The sequence below is a fragment of the Ranitomeya variabilis genome, chromosome 4, assembly GCF_051348905.1.
Source record: "Ranitomeya variabilis isolate aRanVar5 chromosome 4, aRanVar5.hap1, whole genome shotgun sequence".
Lineage (NCBI taxonomy): Eukaryota > Metazoa > Chordata > Amphibia > Anura > Dendrobatidae > Ranitomeya > Ranitomeya variabilis.
Window position 1 is genome coordinate 767,174,828 of NC_135235.1, and position 22,577 is coordinate 767,197,404.

A 22,577-nucleotide genomic window follows, 5' to 3' on the forward strand; every position below is an offset into this window, starting at 1 on the left:
ACTGACAAAAGGATAAAACTAAACTCTATTAATTCCAAATGTACAAATACCCATAATTCACCCCCTGAAGGTTAGTCAGTAGGTGACTAATAGAAAAAACATGTCCCCCACAGTTCAGTATATAGGGTGAGGTGACGTATACACACTCACTCTCCAAGCCTCTCATTTCTACGGGTTTCATCGTCCTCACCAAAGGCGACTCATCAGGAGACTATTTAATATTGACCTATATTCAAGCGAGACTAGACAAAAAAAAACTAAAATCATGTTATCGGAAACAGTCAGAAAACCAGCCACATATTGGCAGATCCCAGACCTCAAACTATACACTTCGTAAGTTTATAAGCCACTCCAGTGTCAGGAATAGATAGTATGTGACAATACAGTATATACCGCTCAGGGAACACTTAACTTTCAGAGATAATCTCCATATTCATACTAAATAATGGCACAGATCTTACAGACATTATGATTGCACACATCCCTAGTCTTTATAACGATATTGCACTCATTCCTTGACAGACCGCAGCATGGCCATTAGTTAGAAGCTGCTATTGATCTTTGGAGCAGGTAAGTTTTCCCTGAGTGGTACATATTGGGCCGTCTGAAAACGGAGTTTAGTCCAGGACAATTTGTCTGCACTACTAATTAACAGCTGTTACATTACCAAACTAGGGCAGTCCCTATAGGAGAAACACACAAGAATTATACTGTATTGTCACATACTATCTATTCCTGACACTGGAGTGGCTTATAAACTTACAAAGTATATAGTTTGAGGTCTGGGATCTGCCAATATGTGGCTGGTTTTCTGTTTCTGAAAACATGATACATGATTTTAGTTTTTTTGTCTAGTCTCGCTTCAATATAGGTCAATATTAAATAGTCTCCTGATGAGTCGCCTTTGGTGAGGACGATGAAACCCGTAGAAATGAGAGGCTTGGAGAGTGAGTGTGTATGCGTCACCTCACCCTATATACTGAACTGTGGGGTACATGTTTTTTCTATTAGTCACCTACTGACTAACCTTCAGGGGGTGAATTATGGGTATAGTTTTACATTTAAAATTAATAAAGTTTAATTTTATGCTTTTGTCAGCAAACATGAGGAATGACAAGAGACAACCCCTTTAAGAAGATTAAGTTTTGGTTAAAACTATTCCAACATTATGAACATAAAAAAGGTTTCTCCCCTATGTTGTTATAGAAATTTGGCTCGGGGTGAATTTAACCCCGTGTGTATGCTGTGTCCGTTCCCAATTATTATCAGATCTGGTATATTGAGCGCTCAAGAAAGAATAAACTCTGACACAAAGTGACAGTATAACATTCCATCCAGAAGTCTGCTTTATTCATTGATACATGATCTTATAAAAGCATATAAAATGGGAGTGGTTAGTAAATTAACATTCAATTTAGCTATTATTTCATTGGCTGACTGAGTACATAAAGCATTTAACTGAGTACATGGCATCTTCGAACTATGGTCTACCTAGCAACAAGCTGATTTTGTACTTTCGGAAACATCTGCCACCTTTATCCTGCTAGTCAGCAACATTCTGGGACATTAGTTTCGAACCATCTGCTTCAACTTCCCGTTTTCTTGCGATCTAGACATAGCAGAAAGTCCCAAAGTCCGTCTTGCCTAACTCATGTGATTAAATTGAGCAATTGATCATAAAATAGCTGAATATATTTGCTTTTATGCAAGGACATGATTTAAAGGGATATACATGCAAGTGAGATCTACATGATATATATATATATATTTCTATGCAATGAAAAAATAGAAAAAATACGGCAACACTCACCGGACCTGTGGTACGGACTTGTCCTTTTGTTGAAGCAATGTGAACATATCTTCACGGCACGGGGGGGATAACAACAAGTGAGGTGAGCGGGGAGAGGACGACGGCCGTTTCACGCCAAAACCGGCGCTTCCACGGGTCCACACTGAAAGGAAGTGACGCCCGGGGAGGTAAGTGTAAAACACCGCCCTCCCAGCATGGCTAACCCCAATCAGCGTGAGCAACATCAGGTGCAAATTAAAATGATAATTAAAAACATACATGTAAGTACAAATCTAAAACAGGGATAACATAGATCACAATATGTCTTCACCCTGAAAGTGGCTGAGTCCACCGGAGTACAAATTTCACAAACACATAATAATTACTACTCCTACCATGATTATTCGATACGCATGTCTATGACAAAGAAATATTATTTCTAATAATTTTTACCGATATTTAGGCGAATTTCAATACGGAGATATCAAATAACTGTGATAAAATGCTGTGAATCTATCAATATGTCTGTATCTACGGCCTGCTACCCAAAGAAATATCTATATAAATATATAATATCCGAACCGGACTATTAAGGCTCTCCATGTAAATTCTGAATTCCACTATTTATCTCGCACATGAGGCAGTGCTGCCACACTTTTCTCTTTTCAAGACTGTGAATTTATTTACTATTTCCCGAGCACGCACGCCACAGCTGGAGAAAGTGGTTTTTCTCAGAGACAGTCTGAGTGGTGCGTAGTTACGCACTAAATCATGGAACCTGAGCCCTTACCTGTGCGGTCAAGCCTGCAAGCCGGCCGGGAGGACGCTGGAAACTATTTTAATGAGTGTGAGCGGGTAGATGAGGTGCAAATGCTGAGTCTGAAATCCCTGGAGTACAAGTTAACTAATCTCTCCGAAAGGGAGATTAGATTGTTCTGGACCAATAATTCCCTTCAATCCTATGTTGACAATGGACGCGTCCCGAGAGGACTACGCGTCTGGAAAGAAATGTCGCATTTTAACAATGATGCAGATTTAAAGTTGGAATGGGAGAACATTATGACCAGGTGCTCCCAAGATTTATTAAAATTGGTCCTAAAATCTAATATGCAAAACTATGAGAATGTGAATGCTGAGATATTAAAAACACAGTCCGAATTAAAGAGCAGAATGACCGAGAATCAATGGGCGACATTCAACAAAAAATTAGATTCTAAACTCACGTTAATGCAGATTGATATAAAATCAAAGAAACGAGACAAATTTTTACGAGATAAAAATGACTATGACTCCGGGAAAGTTTTTACATGGAATAAAATGCCGAATAAAAACAGAGAAAATAAAGAGACACGAACCCAGGAAGGGGGCTTCAGACAATCTAAACGTAAATTCCGAAAACGGAATCATGGTGCTAAAAGAGACTATTTAACCACTGAGTCAGACTCCAGTCTCAGTGAAAGTGGCACTAATAACATCGATTCCTCTGAAGAAGTGAATTCAGAATTTCCCTCTTCCTCTTCGCTCCCTTTAGGAGGAAAACCCGGAGAAGTCAACGTAAATACCGCCCAAAGAGGACGGAACAAGAGGAAATTTGTCTCCTGGAGATAGACGCAGTACATAACGCAGACTGCGTTATAAATTTGACTCAACGTGAATTGGATCCTGTACATTTATCCCTATTGTCAAAAGGCCTGAATTTTTGTATACCTGTTACTTTTGATTTCCCTACTTTTCAGACTGACTTATTTAAAGCCACCCGAAAAATCCATCTACATAAATCCTTCTCTACAAATACTGTTAATCCTGTGATTCGAGAGGGTGAACAACCTTGTCACGTGGGAGCTCTTGGTTTCATGGCCGGAGATAAAGAGGGAGTTTTGGCAGACATGCGAGAGGATGCTATGCTCCTCCTAAGTATTACCGACAAAACAAATGAAATTGAGGATTCTATACCTGTCACCACTGGTCCTTTCCTTGGTGGAATTCCCTCAACATACATGCCCCCTATTTCCCCTGGAAACATGGTGGACCTTTTTGAAACACTGGTATTAAAGGACATGGAGGCCCTCATATATAAGAAATCACCCCCTAATTTGACTGTGGCTGAAAGAAAAGCTTTAAAAGACATGGCAGAGTGGACAGACGTGATAATACGCCCAGCCGATAAAGGGGGCAAAGTGGTATTGATACCCAGGGAGGCTTATATAGCAGAAGCTCACAGACAGTTATCGGACACAAATGTTTATGTGAAATTAAAGGGAGATTGCACACAGAAATATAAAGGGGAATTCTGCTCATTCTTGCGAAAAGCAGTTGAGAATAAAATAATTACACAAAATAAAGCCGAAAAATTATTTCCCCAATTCCCTAAAAGACCTCATTGGTACTATCTCCCAAAAATTCATAAATCTGTCACATCCCCCCCTGGGAGACCTATCGTATCAGGGATCGGATCATTAACTGAGCCACTTTCCCAATATATTGACTGGCTTTTACGTCCCCTCTTAAAAGACATCCCCTCATATATTAAAGATTCAGATTCTTTTTTGAGACACATACAGGAGGTCAATTGGCAGCCGGGGTTCTCCTTGGCATCCATAGACGTGGTCAGTCTGTACACTAACATCCCACAAGATTTAGGCATCCGCTCCATCAGACGTATTTTAGATACTACTAACAATAGTCCGGGATATGTGGACTTTGTGTGTGAGGGTCTTCAATTTGTCCTTACCCACAATGTCTTCAGTTTCCTTGACACTTGGTACAGACAGACCACTGGGATTGCCATGGGGACCCCGGCTGCATGTACTTTCGCCAATCTATTTATGGCGGTTTTTGAGGAGGACTATGTATACTCCAACCTAAACACCTATCTTGAACACATCAGAACATATCTAAGATATGTCGATGATGTGTTCCTGATATGGGATGGAACTGAGACTGAATTTTTTCAATTTGTTGACTTCCTGAATACCAAAAATACTATGGGGATGTCCTTCACGTCGAATTTTGGCGTCGAGAAATTGGAATTTTTGGATGTGGCAATCAAAATCCAGGATAACAAGTTATGTACGTCTATTTTTCGGAAACCGACGGCCATTAATTCACTTTTACATTTTAATAGTTTCCATCCCCCCCATGTAAAAAAGTCACTGCCCTATAGCCAATTATTGAGAACCAAAAGAATAAATAACACTTCCAGTGGTTTTCAGGAACAAACAGACGAAATGTGTCAACGATTTCGTGACAGAGGATACCCAGAGCACATCCTAAATAACGCTGTGGAACGGGTTAATATCCAGCCAAATACTACATACATCAAACATAATCCACCTAAACGTTTTAATTTCTGTTTCCAATATAGTTCTATGGATAGAGAAATCAGATCCGTAATAAGGAAACATTGGCACATCTTGGAGAGAGATAGGGATCTGGCCGGTATAGCTGCCAGTGGACCCCTTATCTCCAATAGACGAAGTAAGAGAGTAAGGGATGTGCTGGTTAGAAATCGTATAGTGGACAATAAAACCACTTGGTTAGAACGGATGACTCCTAAAGGAAACCATCGATGTGGACAATGTCGTTTCTGTGATTTCCACATTCAGGATGCCGTTTTGAATATTGGCCCCGTTAGACATAGTGTTAAACAATTGATCACATGTAAAACAGATTTTGTAGTATATGTTGTTTTCTGTCCCTGCAAAAGGTTTTACATTGGGAAAACGATAAGAAAACTTTATGTCCGTTTTAGGGAACATTATAAATCTATAGATTCTGGTAAAGGTGTTCCCAGGTTAATTCAACATATCCAGGAATGTCATGGAAGTAATCCCAATGTATTAACCTTTGCAGGTATTGAGAAGGTCTTTTTGCCTAAACAAGGAGGAGACTTACAAAAATTATTATTACAGCAGGAAGCTAAATGGATTATGAGGACCAAAGCTACAGGTCCAGCTGGCTTAAATGAGAAAATAGATATGTCAATGTTCTTGTGAAACAGTTGGATATAATAACTATTAGATTTTGATTCGTAATATAATAGTCCGGTTCGGATATTATATATTTATATAGATATTTCTTTGGGTAGCAGGCCGTAGATACAGACATATTGATAGATTCACAGCATTTAATCACAGTTATTTGATATCTCCGTATTGAAATTCGCCTAAATATCGGTAAAAATTATTAGAAATAATATTTCTTTGTCATAGACATGCGTATCGAATAATCATGGTAGGAGTAGTAATTATTATGTGTTTGTGAAATTTGTACTCCGGTGGACTCAGCCACTTTCAGGGTGAAGACATATTGTGATCTATGTTATCCCTGTTTTAGATTTGTACTTACATGTATGTTTTTAATTATCATTTTAATTTGCACCTGATGTTGCTCACGCTGATTGGGGTTAGCCATGCTGGGAGGGCGGTGTTTTACACTTACCTCCCCGGGCGTCACTTCCTTTCAGTGTGGACCCGTGGAAGCGCCGGTTTTGGCGTGAAACGGCCGTCGTCCTCTCCCCGCTCACCTCACTTGTTGTTATACCCCCCGTGCCGTGAAGATATGTTCACATTGCTTCAACAAAAGGACAAGTCCGTACCACAGGTCCGGTGAGTGTTGCCGTATTTTTTCTATTTTTTCATTGCATATCATTATCTTTTTTCTGGATGCGAGCACCTCCTGGATATGTTAGGCTCTCCATGTAAATTCTGAATTCCACTATTTATCTCGCACATGAGGCAGTGCTGCCACACTTTTCTCTTTTCAAGACTGTATATATATATTTCTATCACAAGCTCCCCTTAGATATCACTTGCCCTAATCCTAGCCTCCTGTCCCAAAGCGCTGCAACTCTTTTGTGCTGTCGGCGAACTGACATATACCTAACGCACATGCCCTACACCGTACAGACTTTTCGCAAATGGGCGGTCAGGAGATCTGTCCCTAAAGGGGGGTAGAAGCATGCATAGTCTCATATTGGCGAAGTTCTCCAATCAGTTCCACATATTCATCCTCATCGGGGTTGGAGGAGCCGTCAGGTGGGTGAATCTGGATTCGGATAGGTTCATCCAGGAGGAGATGTGGCATCAGGTTTGTGGTTTCCTTGACCGTCTTTTCCATCATCCTGCGGATACAAGGGATTACGCAGCAACCAGAAATTATCACAAGAACAAAAATAACAAGTATGGCTGCCCCAACCTGTGCTAACAACCTTTGCCACCCATTCATCCATCCAAAGTACTGGTCCCAAGGATCTTTCACTCCTGAGTTTTGTTTCAATTCCTCTGATAGCTCGGTGAGTTTCTGTATCGCCACCGTGACTTTACCATTGGGACCAGTATTGTCTGGGATGTAGGTGCAACAGGTGTCTTTGATCATTTTACAAACACCTCCTTTTTCAGCTAGAATCATGTCTAAGGCCATCCTATTTTGGAATGCCATGATGGAAGTGGGGCCCAACTGGTCTGCCAGACCTTTTAGAGCATCTCGGGTGTAGTTAACAAATCTCTGCTGGTTGTAATACACATAATTTATCCAATCAACATTTTTGTTCACAGTTATTATTGGCAACAATGACTCAAATCCTGCCTTGACCTGGTCCCTGGCTTTAAATTCATCAGGTACCCCCCTAGGCACACCTACGTTGTCTATATAAACATGTGGATCAAAACTGCCTTTTGGGGCACTTGCCCGCTTTGGTCTGCTAACTGCAGTGCTGGGTGAGGACTCATGGGTGTAGGGAAACAGGTGGAAGGGCATCAGAATTTTTGCCAGTGCACATTGGCCTACCCATACACCTTCCAGTCTACTACGTATCTTCATATCACCACAGATCCAGTATATGTCACCTAGGGAAACCACATGATTAATTAGGTTGTCAGTGGTGGTACTGTACTCTGAGCAGAACCCCTTAGTGAAGTTTTTTACATCCCTGCCAGCCCCTGTGCGTGTGTAACAGGTGTAATTACCAGGGTATATTGTTATCCCAGTCCCTGGAGGGGTGTCTTTAGTCATGAGTGGGTACTTAGACTTCCAGTGTTCACAGGATGCAGAATGAGATGAGTTAGTGTATATGCTGAGGAAACAGGCCTGCTGGGATTCTGGGATGTCAAGTGGCACTGTGCCCAGATGGGGTCTGGCTCCGGCACATGCATAACAGCCACTCCCATTATGCTGTTGGGCTGTGTATCTTACCCACTCTAGCCAGTAATTGGTTTCAGAGAACCCAGTCTCTACTGCTAAAGTCTCCTCATAGGTCGGGTCTGTCAGTACCATTACGTTACTAGGGGTCTCCTGAGTCACATTGGGCTTGTCAGCTACATTTGCCAGCTTGAATTTTCCTGAGTACTGCACAGGGGGTTTGCGTTCACCACTTGGAGGTGTACTGCTCATTATATAAGTACCGGCATCACCTGGGGAGGGGTTTTCAATGCTAAGTATGAGTCGGTTGCATTCCCCCCTGGTGCTGCACCCTTTCCTGAAGGCCTGCTTTGTTAGGCGCATACGGTCAATTAAGGACTTGCCATCTTTATCTTTTCTGTTTAGGGCTGATGGGGGTTTGTACCCCCAACTGTCACCAGTGTTCCATGCTGCTGCTCCCCAGTATTCACATTTGTCTCCCCAATATTTATCTGCGACACAAATATACTGAGTCCCATGCCCCAAGCTGTCCAGCAGTGTGGGTGGGCAGTGTACCACATCGCAGTAATCAAACAGGTATGTAATTATGTGTGCTGATGTATCGAACCAGAAAATGGTGTAGTCCCCATCCTTGGTGATCTCCCCTCCCAGAGGTGGGGCACGTGGAGCTTCTGCCCCCAGGATGTGTATCACACAGAGGATATACAGGATCATTCTGGCTTTGGCGTATCTTCTGGTACGGGAGCCTTCTTGCAATGCGATGCGTGGATCCAAGTGGGTTTTCCCTCTAGTTTCACAGAGGTTGGTGTCGTCAACAGCACTTGGAAGGGACCGTCAAATCTGGGGTCGAGTGTTCTCCTCACGAACTTCTTTACCAACACCCAGTCTCCTGGTTCCAGGGAGTGCGTACCGGGTACCGCTCCTGGATCTGGTAATGAAGAGAAAACTCGAGAATGGACATCAGCTAGTTTTTTGGACAGTTGAATTACATAAGCAGACAAAGTATCATATTGCATTGCCAACTGCTGAGGGAAGAATACCCCTAACCTAGGGCTGGACCCAAACAGAATCTCATGTGGTGACAGCTTTTCTGGGCCCCTGGGAGTGTGCCTTACACTTAATAGTGCAATGGGAAGGGTTTCGTGCCATGGTTTGCGTGCCTCTTGGGCAACTTTCAACATCCTGTTCTTAAGTGTCCCATTTAGTCTTTCTACTTTCCCGCTACTCTGAGGGTGATAGGGAGTGTGTAGGCCTAAATCTGACCCTACTGCTGACCAGATCTCCCTTGTGAGGTTTGCTGTAAATGCGGGACCCTGATCACTCTCTATCACTTCTGGGACCCCGTATCTGCACACGATCTCTGAAAGCAGCTTCTTTGCAGTAGTCTTTGCTGACTGATTCCTCACTGGGAAAGCTTCTGGCCATCCTGAAAACACGTCCACGACCACAAGGGCATATTCGAATCCTCCACTTGGCGGCATCTGGATGTGGTCTATCTGGATCCTCTGGAAGGGGTATAGTGGTCTGGCAAGATGATGGGTGGGAACTTTCTTCATTCTTCCAGAGTTGCATTTGCCGCAGGTCAGACAGCCGCTTGCGAACTTGGCTGTTAGGGTGGAGATCCCTGGAGCGAACCAGTAAGCACCAATCAGATCATTCATCTGTGTCTTTGATCTGTGGGTGGGCCCATGTGCCCACTGGACCACCATAGGGTACATGCTTCGGGGTAAACAGGGTTTATAGTCCATTGAGTATACCCTTCCTTCTTGATGTGTTGCGCCCTTCCGCATCCAACTCTCTTTCTCTTCCTTTGGAGCTTGCTCTTGCAACTTCTTGAATAGATTCCAAGACGTCATCTCATCTGGTGTCTTGTCCTCAGTTGCCACGTAGTAGCCGTCCGGCTCTACGACCTCTCCCACTTCTCCGCATTGTCTTCCTTTGGCGGCTTCTTTGGCTGCCATATCGGCCATGTTGTTGCCCCGTGCCTCTACTGTGTTCAGTTTTCCATGCGCTTTGACTTTCAGTACGGCCACCATTTTTGGAAGTTGAAGTGCGCTCAGCAGGTCCTTAATGGCTCCATGATGCTTCACGGTTGTTCCGCTTGCTGTGATGAAGTCTCTTGCAGCCCAGATGGGTCCAAAGTCATGTGCTATGCCATGCGAGTACCTTGAATCGGTGTATATGTTCGCAGTCTTGCCCTCTGCCATCCGGCAGGCCTTCGTCAGTGCTATTAGTTCTGCTTCCTGGGCTGACAGGCTAGGCGGCAGACTTCTGGACCACAGGATTTCTTGATTGCTGGTCACTGCACATCCCGTGTGGAATCTTCCTTCATCATCTGCAAATCTGGAGCCATCTACGTAGAGGATCAACTCTGGGTTGGTCAGCGGCTCTTCTGCCACATTGGGTAGTCCTGCTGTTTCCTGTTGCATGATGCTGAAGCAGTCATGGTCATCTGTCCGGAGCAAATCCAGATCCTTGTGGAAGGTATCGTGCAGATTTTTATCTGAAGGGTCCGTATTCGTATCCCCCCTTGGGAGTGGGAGTAGAGTGGCCGGATTGAGGACTGTACATCTGGAAATAGTGACATTATCGGGCAGTAGTAGGGAGCACTGCAGGCGAAGATGTCTTGCGGTGGATAATGTTTTGGCTGGGTTTGGTTGAGAATTGCTGAAATGTCATGTGGAGCCAGGATTTCCAGTGGATGTCCAAGAATGATGTCAGCAGTCTTGTCCAGGAGGGCGTGTGCTGCAAATACTGCTCTCATGCAGGAGGGGGCTCCCCTTGCAACTGGATCCAGGCGAGCTGAGAAGTAGCCTAGAGGTCTCTGTCTTCCCCCGTGAGTCTGTGTCAGGACTCCAGTAGCATGGCCTTCTTTCTCCATCAGGTAGAGACGGAATAGCTTCTTGTAGTCAGGTAGGCCTAGTGCTGGCGCTGAGACTACAGAGTCTTTTAGCTTTTTGAACGAACTGAAGGCCACATCTGTTAGCAGGAACGGGGTTGCGTTGACGCAGTCATACAGAGGTTGCATTAGGACTGAGGCATCAGGGATCCAGGCTCTGCAATACAAAACTAGACCAAGGAAAGCTTGTAGCCCCTTTGGAGTTGTTGGAGGAGCCATCTTCTCCACAGTGGTCTTCCGATCATCTGTCAGGTGTTTCGTCTGGTGAGCAATGCAGTGCCCAAGGAATGTAACTCGCTTCAGACACCACTGGACTTTGTTCTTTGAGACCTTGCAGCGCTGTTTCGCCAGGTAGAGTAAGAGAGACACGGAATGTGTTTTACACGTGTCAAAGTCAACTGCACAGAGGAGTAGATTGTCCACGTATTGTAGCAGGGTCACTTCTGCATGTTCTGTGATCTAGTTGGCGAGAACTGTGGACATTGCTTTGGTGAATTGTGAGGGGCTGTTCTGGGCCCCCTGGGGCATCACCGCCCATGTGTACTGTGCCCCCTGATGCGTGAAGGCAAACAGGAACTGATCGTCTGGATGGAGGGGAACACTGAAGAAAGCATTAGCCAGGTCGATCACCGTGAACACTGTTGCTGTGGAAGGCACATTAGAGAGCAGAGTGTGCGGATTCGGCACAATTGGAGTTTCAAATACTGTAGCGTCATTCACAGCTCTTAGGTCATGTACCATTCTGAACTTGGCTGGCTCTCCTTTTACAGTCTTTTTCTTGACGGGGAAAAGCGGGGTGTTGCAAGGAGAGGTACAAGGGACAACGACCCCTATTTCCAGAAACACCTTCAATTGGTCTGAGACAGCTTGACTCTGGGCGATGGACAAGGGATACTGGGCCTTACGAGGATATGGAGTGCCTGGCTTGAGTGATACCCGCACCGGGGCAACTTGAAGTTTTCCCACATCTTGGGGTCCCTTGGACCATAGACTTTCTGGTACTACGTCCAGTACCTCCTTGGGTAGGCCTTCATCGGTTGCCTGAGGTTCCTGTAGGGCCGCCAGCATCACTGACTCTTCCTGGGTCAGAGGTGAAGAAAGGGTCACGGTCCCATCTTCCTGGAACACTATGGTTGCTTTCAGTTTTTGTAGTAGGTCCGCCCCCAGCAGGTTGAGTGGGCAGGTTCTTGACACCACAAACTGGGACAGGATAGAGTGTCCTGGCTGAGTGCACACGCTCAGAGGCTTTGTAAGCTGAGAATGTCTGACTTGGCCATCAATGCCTACGCAAGACATAGAGGATTCTGATAGGCAGGTAGGGTCAGGGAGTTCCACATGTCTCATCACACTTCTGGCTGCACCAGTGTCCACAAGAAAAGATCTGACAACGCCATCTACTTCCAGGGTAATTTGAGGGGTTGGTCCTGCTGAAGGAGTTTTGCATGTCAGGAGCGTGGTATCTTGCGGACCTGGCTTGCCCCTGTCCTATGGACGGGGTACTTCACTGTTTACTTCGGGGATCCTTTGGCTTGCTCTTCTGGGCAGGGTAGTTGGTTGTGATGGTGCTTTGCACTGATTTCGGTAATGGCCTAATTTGCCGCAGTTGTAACACCTGACACCTCTTCTGTATTGTGGTGTCTCTTCAGGGTCTGCGGCCACCATAACGGGTGTTGTTTTCCGCACCCCTGGTTGGGACTCGATCCCTTTGGCTACTGTGAGCAGGGTGTCCATTGCTATTGACCTGTACTCGGGCCTAGCCACTATCAGTGGCTTCCTGATTGGCTCTCTGAGTCCATGCACAAAGGCCTGTGCCAACATTTGCCTGTGTATCTGGTCGTGAATGGTGAAGCCAAGGTCCTGGAAGACCTGCATTGCTCTGCCATGAAACTTCTCCACAGACTCTGTCTTTTCCTGACTCATGTCGTGCAAACTGAGGGCCTGTCCGGCCAGCCTGCCTTTGGCCCACTCTCTGAGTTGTTCAATCAGCTTCGGCCCTGACTCCCAGGCATGTACATCTAGGTCTGCTGCAAGCTTGAAATGTTCCTTCATGATTGGCCAGAAGGCATCACCTGCCTTTATCTCCATCACAGCCCACAGATCATTCCAGGTGGCTGCATATGTGCGCTGGTTCTGCTGCATTCTTCTGTAGAATGGCATGGGGTGCATCTCTGGGTCTGGAAGATTGTTGAGGATGCTGGTCACCTGACTTGGGGTGAAGTGCACATAGTGTAAAGGTGGTGCTTCTATTTGCCCCTGTCTTCTGAGTGCCTGTGGGTTCTTCTTTCTAGTGCTGGGCAGCAATTCATCAGATGAATTGCTGTGATATCGTGTACTGGAGTCATGCAGTGGCTGATGGGTGGTTCTGGGAATTGACTTTTTGCGAGAAGATGTCTCTCCACCCTGCTGAAACTGCGGAGGATTATAGTTCCATTGTGGTGTGAATGTTGGCTGCTCTGACCGGGGATACCGATCATCATCAGATGGTGGTGCCTGTGGCCTCCCCCCTGTCCCCGGACCTGAGCTGCCTGCTGCTGGCTGAGGGGTGCTTTCTGCTGGGGGATCTCCACCTTCCTCCCCTGATAACATGACTGGTAGAGGCTGAACTGTATTTGGCACATAGAATGTTCCTTGTGCGGTGAGCACCGGATACAGAGAGACCACACTGCCCGAATCTGGCATCCGCCCAGCAGGCAACAAGGCAGGAGAAGGAGAGTGTGAAACAGGAGGAGATGCATGGTGCAGAGGGAAAGAGGGAAGTGAAGATGTAAGGTGCGCAGAGGGTGGGGGCGAGGAGTGAGAGAGAGAGAGAAGGAAGCAAAGGGTGTGGTGGAAGAGAAGGGGGAGAGCATGAAGAGTGTGAAGAAGAGGGTGGGTGTGGTGTAGAAGGAGGAGGAGATGAGGGAGTAGAAGGACGGGGTGTGGAGTAATGAGGAGGGGAGAGAGGAGGGGAGAGAGGAGGGGAGAGAGGAGGGGAGAGAGGAGGGGAGAGAGGAGGAAGAGAGAGAGAAGAGGAGGAGAGAAAGACAAGTAGAAAATTCCTTCCTCTTTAATGCAGGCCGAGACGGCATCACCAGAGTAACAGTGTCATCTCCCTGCACAATGGTTTGGCGGGGCACACCACACGCTGAACAAGTCTCCCTATACAATGGATTCTGTTGGGAGCAGACTGTACATACCCAATATTTTTCATCCCCATATGGGGGAGGTGCTGATGGTTTGACACCTTTCCCCACTTTATACACATAAAAATCACTTCCTGACTCTTTCACATAACGTTCAGTACTTCCCAAACGATTTAAATCTGTAGCCACTTTATACCATGCTGCTGCAGCAGACAGCAAATCAGCGTCAACTAGCTTCCCTTTCTTCCTTTTCAAAACATCATGCCACTCTGCAGCTTGAAGCCTCCCTCCCTGATGGATTTCACATACTTTCATGAGCTGTTTGTAATTCTTCACATATTTTACACCTTCGTGCTCTGCCACGATCTGGGGGGCCGTTTTCTCATCAGGGAGCAAAAGGCTCTCCTGGCGCTTGGCCATTTTATTCCCCATTGCAAAAAGGAAAATGAAAAACACAATAAAAAAGACCTCTAGGAGGTACGTATATAAAAGCACGAAAAATAAAAGAAAAAACACACTTTCAGAAAGTTGATGTAAAAAATTGAGACCAGAATTAAGGAAAACCATCAGAAAAACTCAAAATCTTTATACAAAAAAAAGGAAGATATATAAAAACTATTCCTTTTTAAAAGAAGAAAAAAGGTGAAGAGACAGAAAAGAAAAACTATTGGAAAAAATTTGGAGAAGAGGAAAAGAAAAAAAACTAAATAACAAAAACTTTACTTTAATAAAAACTTAGAACAAAAATCTTCAAATGACTAAAAGACAGCTATATATATATTCCCCTCTGCGCTCAACGCAGTCAGAGACACACTTCCCCTTTCTAATACTGTAATATTATAATATGCAATGTCACTAAAATCCCGTATCTGAAAACACGTATGTCACATCAAAAATGATAGGTACTATTTAATTTCGCTTCCTCTTCGGATAAATGCTATACCCTAGCTAGACTTCAAAAAGAAAAAGAAAAGAAAAACAGTTGTGACAGTGTGATTTACCATGCATATTTCTCTGTCTAGAAAAAGAGGAAGTGTACAGGGAAGAGAGAAAGAGGAAAAAAAACCTCTCTTTTTTCAACTTTTATAGTTGTATGCACTCAAGCAACATTAACGTGACATTTACAAACACACAATGACGTCCAGGAGAAATATCGATAAGCCCTATTTATTATTCTGTGACACGTGCTAGCCGTTCTGGGAACAGACAACTATCAATCGCACTTGGCACGCATATGCCGGAAATCTACCACCCTCCGATCCGGTCATCCTGACTGGCCGCCGGCTACGGGAATCTGTGGCAGCCCTTAAAGCTATCACCATCCGAGCCTGGATCCTGGAGCCACCTGCTCCGGAACTACCTGTTCCTTTCCTCTTGCACGGGAATCTGTGATAGCTTCTTCAGCGATTTGACCTCCTGCCATCTGTTTCCCAGCAACCACAAGCGTAAGCAGTCACTTTCCTTTCCCTCTCCTGGATCTTACACAAACACAAAACAGATACACGGCACACAGCAGACACTTAAATCCCAGGGGTTTTTTTTGGATTAGAGGTATGGACTTTTTACGTCACCTGGGACTGCGGTGTGGTGAGCACACCTGACCGGCTAAAGGTATAGGCCCGGACTGAGCACAGGGGACATTCAGGTAAGATGACAGAATTTTCTTACCTTACTCTGATGGAGCTGCAGTCTCCGTCCCTTGCGCCGAGGCCGCGGCCGGTACCCTCTTTCCTTCCGGTCAGGGATGTCCCCTGAGCGATATCTTCGTCCTGCCTCCGTTGGGTGACCACCTGTTATAGAAATTTGGCTCGGGGTGAATTTAACCCCCTGTGTGTATGCTGTGTCCGTTCCCAATTATTATCAGATCTGGTATATTGAGCGCTCAAGAAAGAATGAACTCTGACACAAAGTGACAGTATAACATTCCATCCAGAAGTCTGCTTTATTCATTGATACATGATCTTATAAAAGCATATAAAATGGGAGTGGTTAGTAAATTAACATTCAATTTAGCTATTATTTCATTGGCTGACTGAGTACATAATGCATTTAACTGAGTACATGGCATCTTCGAACTATGGTCTACCTAGCAACAAGCTGATTTTGTACTTTCGGAAACATCTGCCACCTTTATCCTGCTAGTCAGCAACATTCTGGGACATTAGTTTCGAACCATCTGCTTCAACTTCCCGTTTTCTTGCGATCTAGACATAGCAGAAAGTCCCAAAGTCCGTCTTGCCTAACTCATGTGATTAAATTGAGCAATTGATCATAAAATAGCTGAATATATTTGCTTTTAAGCAAGGACATGATTTAAAGGGATATACATGCAAGTGAGATCTACATGATATATATATATTTCTATCACAATGTGACATCTCTGATGTTTATCAACAGTTGATTTCCAAGTAAAATATTTCCCACATTAAGAAAACGAAAAAGAGTTCTCCTCTGTGTGACTGCTCTGATGTCTAACAAGAAGCTGTTTCCATTTAAAAAATTTCCCACATTCTGAACAGGAAAAAGGCTTCTCTCCTGTGTGAGTTCTACGGTGATTAACCAAATCTGATTTCCGGTAAAAACATTTCCCACATTCTGAACAGGAAAAAGGCTTCTCCCCTGTATGAGTTCTCTGGTGACTAACTAGATTCCCTTTGTGGCTAAAACATTTCCCACATTCTGAACAGGAAAAAGGGTTCTCATTTGTGTGAGCTCTCTGGTGACTAACAAGATCCCATTTCCAGTTAAAACATTTCCCACATTCTGGACATGAAAAAGGCTTCTCCCCTGTGTGCCTTCTCTGATGTCTAACAAGAAGCGCTTTCTGGTTAAAACATTTCCCACATTCTGAACAGGAAAAAGGCTTCTCCCCTGTATGAGTTCTCTGGTGACTAACTAGATTCCCTTTGTGGCTAAAACATTTCCCACATTCTGAACAGAAAAAAGGCTTCTCCCCTGTGTGAATTCTACGGTGACTAACCAAATCTGATTTCTTGTTAAAACATTTCCCACAATCTGAACAGGAAAAAGGCTTCTCCCCTGTATGAGTTCTCTGGTGACTAACTAGATTCCCTTTGTGGCTAAAACATTTCCCACATTCTGGACATGAAAAAGGCGTCTCCCCTGTGTGACTTCTCTGATGTCTAACAAGAAGCGCTTTCTGGCTAAAACATTTCCCACATTCTGAACAGGAAAAAGGCTTCTCCCCTGTGTGAATTCTACGGTGACTAACCAAATCTGATTTCTTGTTAAAACATTTCCCACAATCTGAACAGGAAAAAGGCTTCTCCCCTGTATGAGTTCTCTGGTGACTAACTAGACTCCCTTTCTGGTTAAAACATTTCCCACATTCTGAACAGTAAAAGGGCTTCTCCCCTGTATGAGTTCTCTGGTGACTAACTAGACTCCCTTTCTGGTTAAAACATTTCCCACATTCTGAACAGGAAAAAGACTTCTCCCCTGTGTGAATTCTACGGTGACTAACCAAATCTGATTTCTTGTTAAAACATTTCCCACATTCTGGACATGAAAAAGGCGTCTCCCCTGTGTGACTTCTCTGATGTCTAACAAGAAGCGCTTTCTGGCTAAAACATTTCCCACATTCTGAACAGGAAAAAGGCTTCTCCCCTGTGTGAATTCTACGGTGACTAACCAAATCTGATTTCTTGTTAAAACATTTCCCACAATCTGAACAGGAAAAAGGCTTCTCCCCTGTATGAGTTCTCTGGTGACTAACTAGACTCCCTTTCTGGTTAAAACATTTCCCACATTCTGAACAGTAAAAGGGCTTCTCCCCTGTATGAGTTCTCTGGTGACTAACTAGACTCCCTTTCTGGTTAAAACATTTCCCACATTCTGAACAGGAAAAAGACTTCTCCCCTGTGTGAATTCTACGGTGATTAACCAAATCTGATTTCTTGTTAAAACATTTCCCGCATTCTGAACATGAAAATGACTTCTTTGCTTTAGGAGCAGATTGTTTTTTAATGCCTCTTTTGTGACTTTGATTTTCCTTAGTAGTCAGTAATGAATCAGAAGATGGGACCTGTTTCATAGGATTGGATGACAGATCTTTGCTGTGAATGGATGTCGATATATCTGGAGTAACAGCAATCACTTTAGTTGTATCTTGTAGGATTTCAAGACTATCAGATTTAAAAATTGAAGAGGTCAGCTGTCCCTCTGATCTCCTGGTACAGTCATCTGCCAAGACAAAAAACATTTTTTTTTAAATAAAATATCCTTAAGTTTTATATTTTTGAACATTTCTACTTAAACTGTCCATAAAAATGGCAAGCTATGTAAAAAACTTTAAAGGGATCCTGTCACCCCCAAAATGGAAGGTGAGCCAAGCCCAGTCATCAGGGGCTTATCTACAGCATTCTGTAATGCTGTAGATAAGCTGCCGATGTTACCTGAAAGATGATAAAAAGAGGTTAGATTATACTCACCCAGGGGCGGTCCCGCTGCGGTCCGGTCCGAAGGGCGTCGCTGTTCCGGTCCAGCGCCTCCTATCTTCATTCTATGACGTGCTCTTCTGGTCTTCACGGCGCGGCTCCGGCGCAGGCGGACTTTGTCTGCCCTGTTTAGGGCAGAGCAAAGTATTGCAGTGCACAGGCGCTGGGCCTCTCTGACCTTTCCCGGCTCCTGCACACTGCAGTACTTTGCTCTGCCCTTAACAGGGCAGAGAAAGTATGCCTGCGCCAGAGCCGCGGTGTGAAGACCAGAAGAGGACGTCATGGAATGAAGATAGGAGGCGCTTGACCGGACCAGTGAAGCCCACCGCAGCGGGACCGCCACTGGGTGAGTATAATCTAACCCCTTTTTATTATCTTTCAGGTAACATCGGGGGCTTATCTACAGCATTACAGAATGCTGTAGATAAGGTCCAGATGACAGTGGACTTAGCTCACCTTCCATTTTGGGGGTGACAGGTTCCCTTTAATTATTCATCAAAACAATGACAGTCCACCTTGTTGGATGAGCCAGTAGTGCTTTGGTGTTCAACTGTTTGTTCATTCTGCCTCACAACTATCGAATAAAAAGAAACCAATCAATGTTATGTAGGTGAAAATAATACCTATTCTCATCTCACAAAAAGCCAAGTCCCCACTCAGGTCCATCATCTGTCAATGTAGAAACAGATGTTCCCACACTACTAGTGGCTCAAAGGCTGTTGAAAAGTAACAGAGTTTCTATAAACCAATCCAGCAAAATCCGCTCTCACTTCTGAGTCTTGCAGTGTGCTCAAACAACATTTAGGATCTCTGTATTTAGTAATATTGTATAGTGAGATGAATCCACTTAATTTGCAGTGTGTGCCTCCTGGAGCACAATCTGGGCACTGTGTGCTGGGTAATAAAATGGCAAATTGTAATTTTCACTCTCCAACATCCACTTCGTGCTGATTTCCAGAAAGTGGTTGTGGAGTCAAAATATTAATTCCTCCTACACACGTGGTCAAAATTGTTGGTATCCCTGGTTTAATGACAGAAAAAACCACAATGGTCACAGAAATAACTTGAATCTGACAAAAATAATAACAAATCAAAAATCTGTGAGAATGAACAAATGAAAGTCAGACATTGCTTTTTAACCATGCTTCCACAGAATTAAAAAAAAAAAAAAAAACTAATGAAATAGGCCTGGACAGAAATGATGGTACCCTTAACTTAACTGCTTCGTGACCGCCAACGACAGATAAACATGAGCGCTAGCTATAACGATGGGATTCCGGCGCACAACCCTTACTGTGACCCCCGACCTTAATCAAGACCCGATTGGTTCAGGTCCTGATGACATCAGCATCACACCAGCCAATGAGACAAATCACTATGAAAGTGTGTTGTAGCAATGAACTTTCCCGGGCGATCTGCCTCATAAAAACGCTGTTTCTCCTCAGATGTCAGTCAGAGATTAGAGGAGAAATAGTGTTACAAGTGCTGCTGGCAACAGCTGTGCCAGTCAGCGATCTTGTTAAAAAGTAAAAAAAACAGATAAGGCAGGTTAGGGTTAGTGCTATAGTTAGGGTTAGTGTTGGGGCTAAAGTTAGGCCTCTTTCACACTTCCGTCAGTACAGGGCCGTTGCCAAGCGTTGGCCCGACGTACCGACGACGTGCAAATTTGCCACAACGTGGGCAGCGGACACAGTGTTTCAACGCGTCCGCTGCCCACTGTAAAGTCCCGGGGAGGAGGGGGCGGAGTTCTGGCCGCACATGCGCGGTCGGAAATGCCGGTCCCGACGTGCGAAAAAACATTCCCTTGAACTTTTTTTGCAACGACGGTCCGCCATATACCGACGCATCCAGTGCACGACGTATGGAACGTGTGTCCATAGGTCGCGGTGCGTCAGTAATACAAGTCTATGTGCAAAAACGCATCCTGCGGGCAACTTTGCAGGATGCGTTTTTTGCACAGAACGACGCATAGCAACATTCACATTCCGACGGAAATGTGAAAGAGGCCTTAGGGTTACTGTTAGGCTAAAGTTAGGGTTACTGTTAGGGTATGTGCACACATTGCAGATTTGCCTGCAGATTTTTCGGCACTGAATCTGCATCTCTTGGCAGAAAATGCAGGTGCGTTTTTGATGCGTTTTTTGCACGTTTTTAAAAGCTAAATAAAGATGTATTATTGAACAAAAAAAAAGATTTGTTATGTCATTTCTTCAGATCTACATCTCTGGACCAGATATCACCTCCCTACTAACCAGAATCCCTCAATGTCTGTCCACTATTTCATCCTTCTTCTCCGCTAAATTTGTGAAACTTAACATGGACAAAACAGAATTCATCATCTTTCCCCCATCTCACGCGACCCCCCCAACGAACCTATCCATTACAGTAAATGGCTGCCCACTCTCCCCAGTCCCACAAGCTCGCTGCCTCGGGGTTATCCTTGATGCTGATCTCTCCTTCAAACCACATATCCAAGCCCTTTCCACTTCCTGCCGACTTCAACTCAAAAATATTGCACGAATCCGTTCATTCCTCAACCAAGAATCTGCAAAAACCCTAGTCCATGCCCTCATCATCTCTCGCCTCGACTACTGCAACCTCCTGCTCTGTGGCCTCCCCTCAAACACTCTCGCACCCCTCCAATCTATTCTAAACTCTGCTGCCCGACTAATCCACCTGTCCCCCCGCTATTCTCCGGCCTCTCCCCTCTGTCAATCCCTTCACTGGCTCCCCATTGCCCAGAGACTCCAGTACAAAACCCTAACGTACAAAGCCATCCACAACCTGTCTCCTCCTTACATCTGTGACCTCATCTCCCGGTACTTTCCTACACGCAACCTCCGATCCTCACAAGATCTTCTTCTCTACTCCCCTTTTATCTCCTCTTCCCACAATCGTATACAAGATTTCTCTCGCATATCACCCCTACTCTGGAACCCTCTACCACAACACATCAGACTCTCGCCTACCATCAAACCTTCAAAAGGAACCTGAAGACTCACCTCTTCCGACAAGCCTACAACCTGCAGTAACCACCGATCGACCAAACCGCTGCATGACCAGCTCTACCCTCACCTACTGTATTCTCACCCATCCCTTGTAGATTGTGAGCCTTCACGGGCAGGGTCCTCTCTCCTACTGTACCAGTTATGACTTGTATTGTTCAAGATTATTGTACTTGTTTTTATTATGTATACCCCTCCTCACATGTAAAGCGCCATGGAATAAATGGCGCTATAACAATAAATAATAATAATAATAATTTCTTGTCCAACCTCCTCTTTTACATTTGTCTAACCCACACTCCATTATACACACAGATAGATAGGTAGATAGATAGATGATAGATAATAGACAAATATAGATAGATAAATAATAGATAGAAGGAATGAAATAGATAGATAGATCTATACATAGATAGATCTATACATAGATAACAAGCATGTATATTCTTCCTACAGGTATGTTGATCCACCCAGCTCTCCTTCTCCTGCTCTGTCTGTCTATGAAGTGCATATACTACATCACCCAGCTTTGCACAGACTCGCCCCTGCACCTAGCATTCACATGGTATGTTGATCCACCCAGCTCTCCTGCTGTCTGTCTATGAAGTGCATGTAGTGTAATCCATCTTTCCACACAGACTTGCCTCTACTCCTATCTTCCACTTGGTATGTCTCTCAACCAACCCCAGCTTCACCCAACCCCCCCCCCTCCACCCATGCTATTTATGACCTTGTTTACTTTGGCTTGATTATATGCATCCACTCTTAATTCTCTGACCAAGATGAACAGAGACCACTCCTCTCTGGTTCACACCTGAATGCACTTTGTGGCAGATATATTGCATAGCTCAAGTCTGCAAAGACTTTAGTCTGCAGTGTGATTCCTAGAAGTGTGTCCTAGAAGTGTGAAGATTACAGTAGAATTAAACCAGAATTGAACCTGAAGGGAACTGAAGATATCTGCCAGTCACTGTAAACAATGTTTGTTTGTTTTCACTCTCACCCCTATAATCCTTCACTTTCTGCTAACTCCCCTAATCCTGACACCAAGTAAGGAACTGTTCATCTCTTCCTCAATCCTCCCCCATCCATCTCACCTCCTCCTCAGAACTATTCCTCAACATACAATCCTCTGTCTCCAAACACAGACAGCCACCTCATGCCCTC

At 44.5% G+C, this 22,577-nt stretch overlaps 2 protein-coding genes across 2 annotated transcripts in view; one reads left to right on the forward strand and one right to left on the reverse strand.

The window, feature by feature from the left end:
- LOC143766910 (uncharacterized) overlaps positions 1-22,577 on the forward strand; it is an 817,195-nt gene that overhangs the window by 584,736 nt on the left and 209,882 nt on the right. The window lies entirely within an intron of this gene.
- LOC143767126 (uncharacterized) overlaps positions 15,860-22,577 on the reverse strand; it is a 45,650-nt gene continuing 38,932 nt past the window's right edge. Inside the window, exon 7 of the mRNA XM_077255148.1 lies at positions 15,860-18,151. Within this exon, the coding sequence (XP_077111263.1) occupies positions 16,374-18,151 (1,778 nt within the window). The 3' untranslated portion in view covers positions 15,860-16,373. The remainder of the gene's footprint in view (positions 18,152-22,577) is intronic.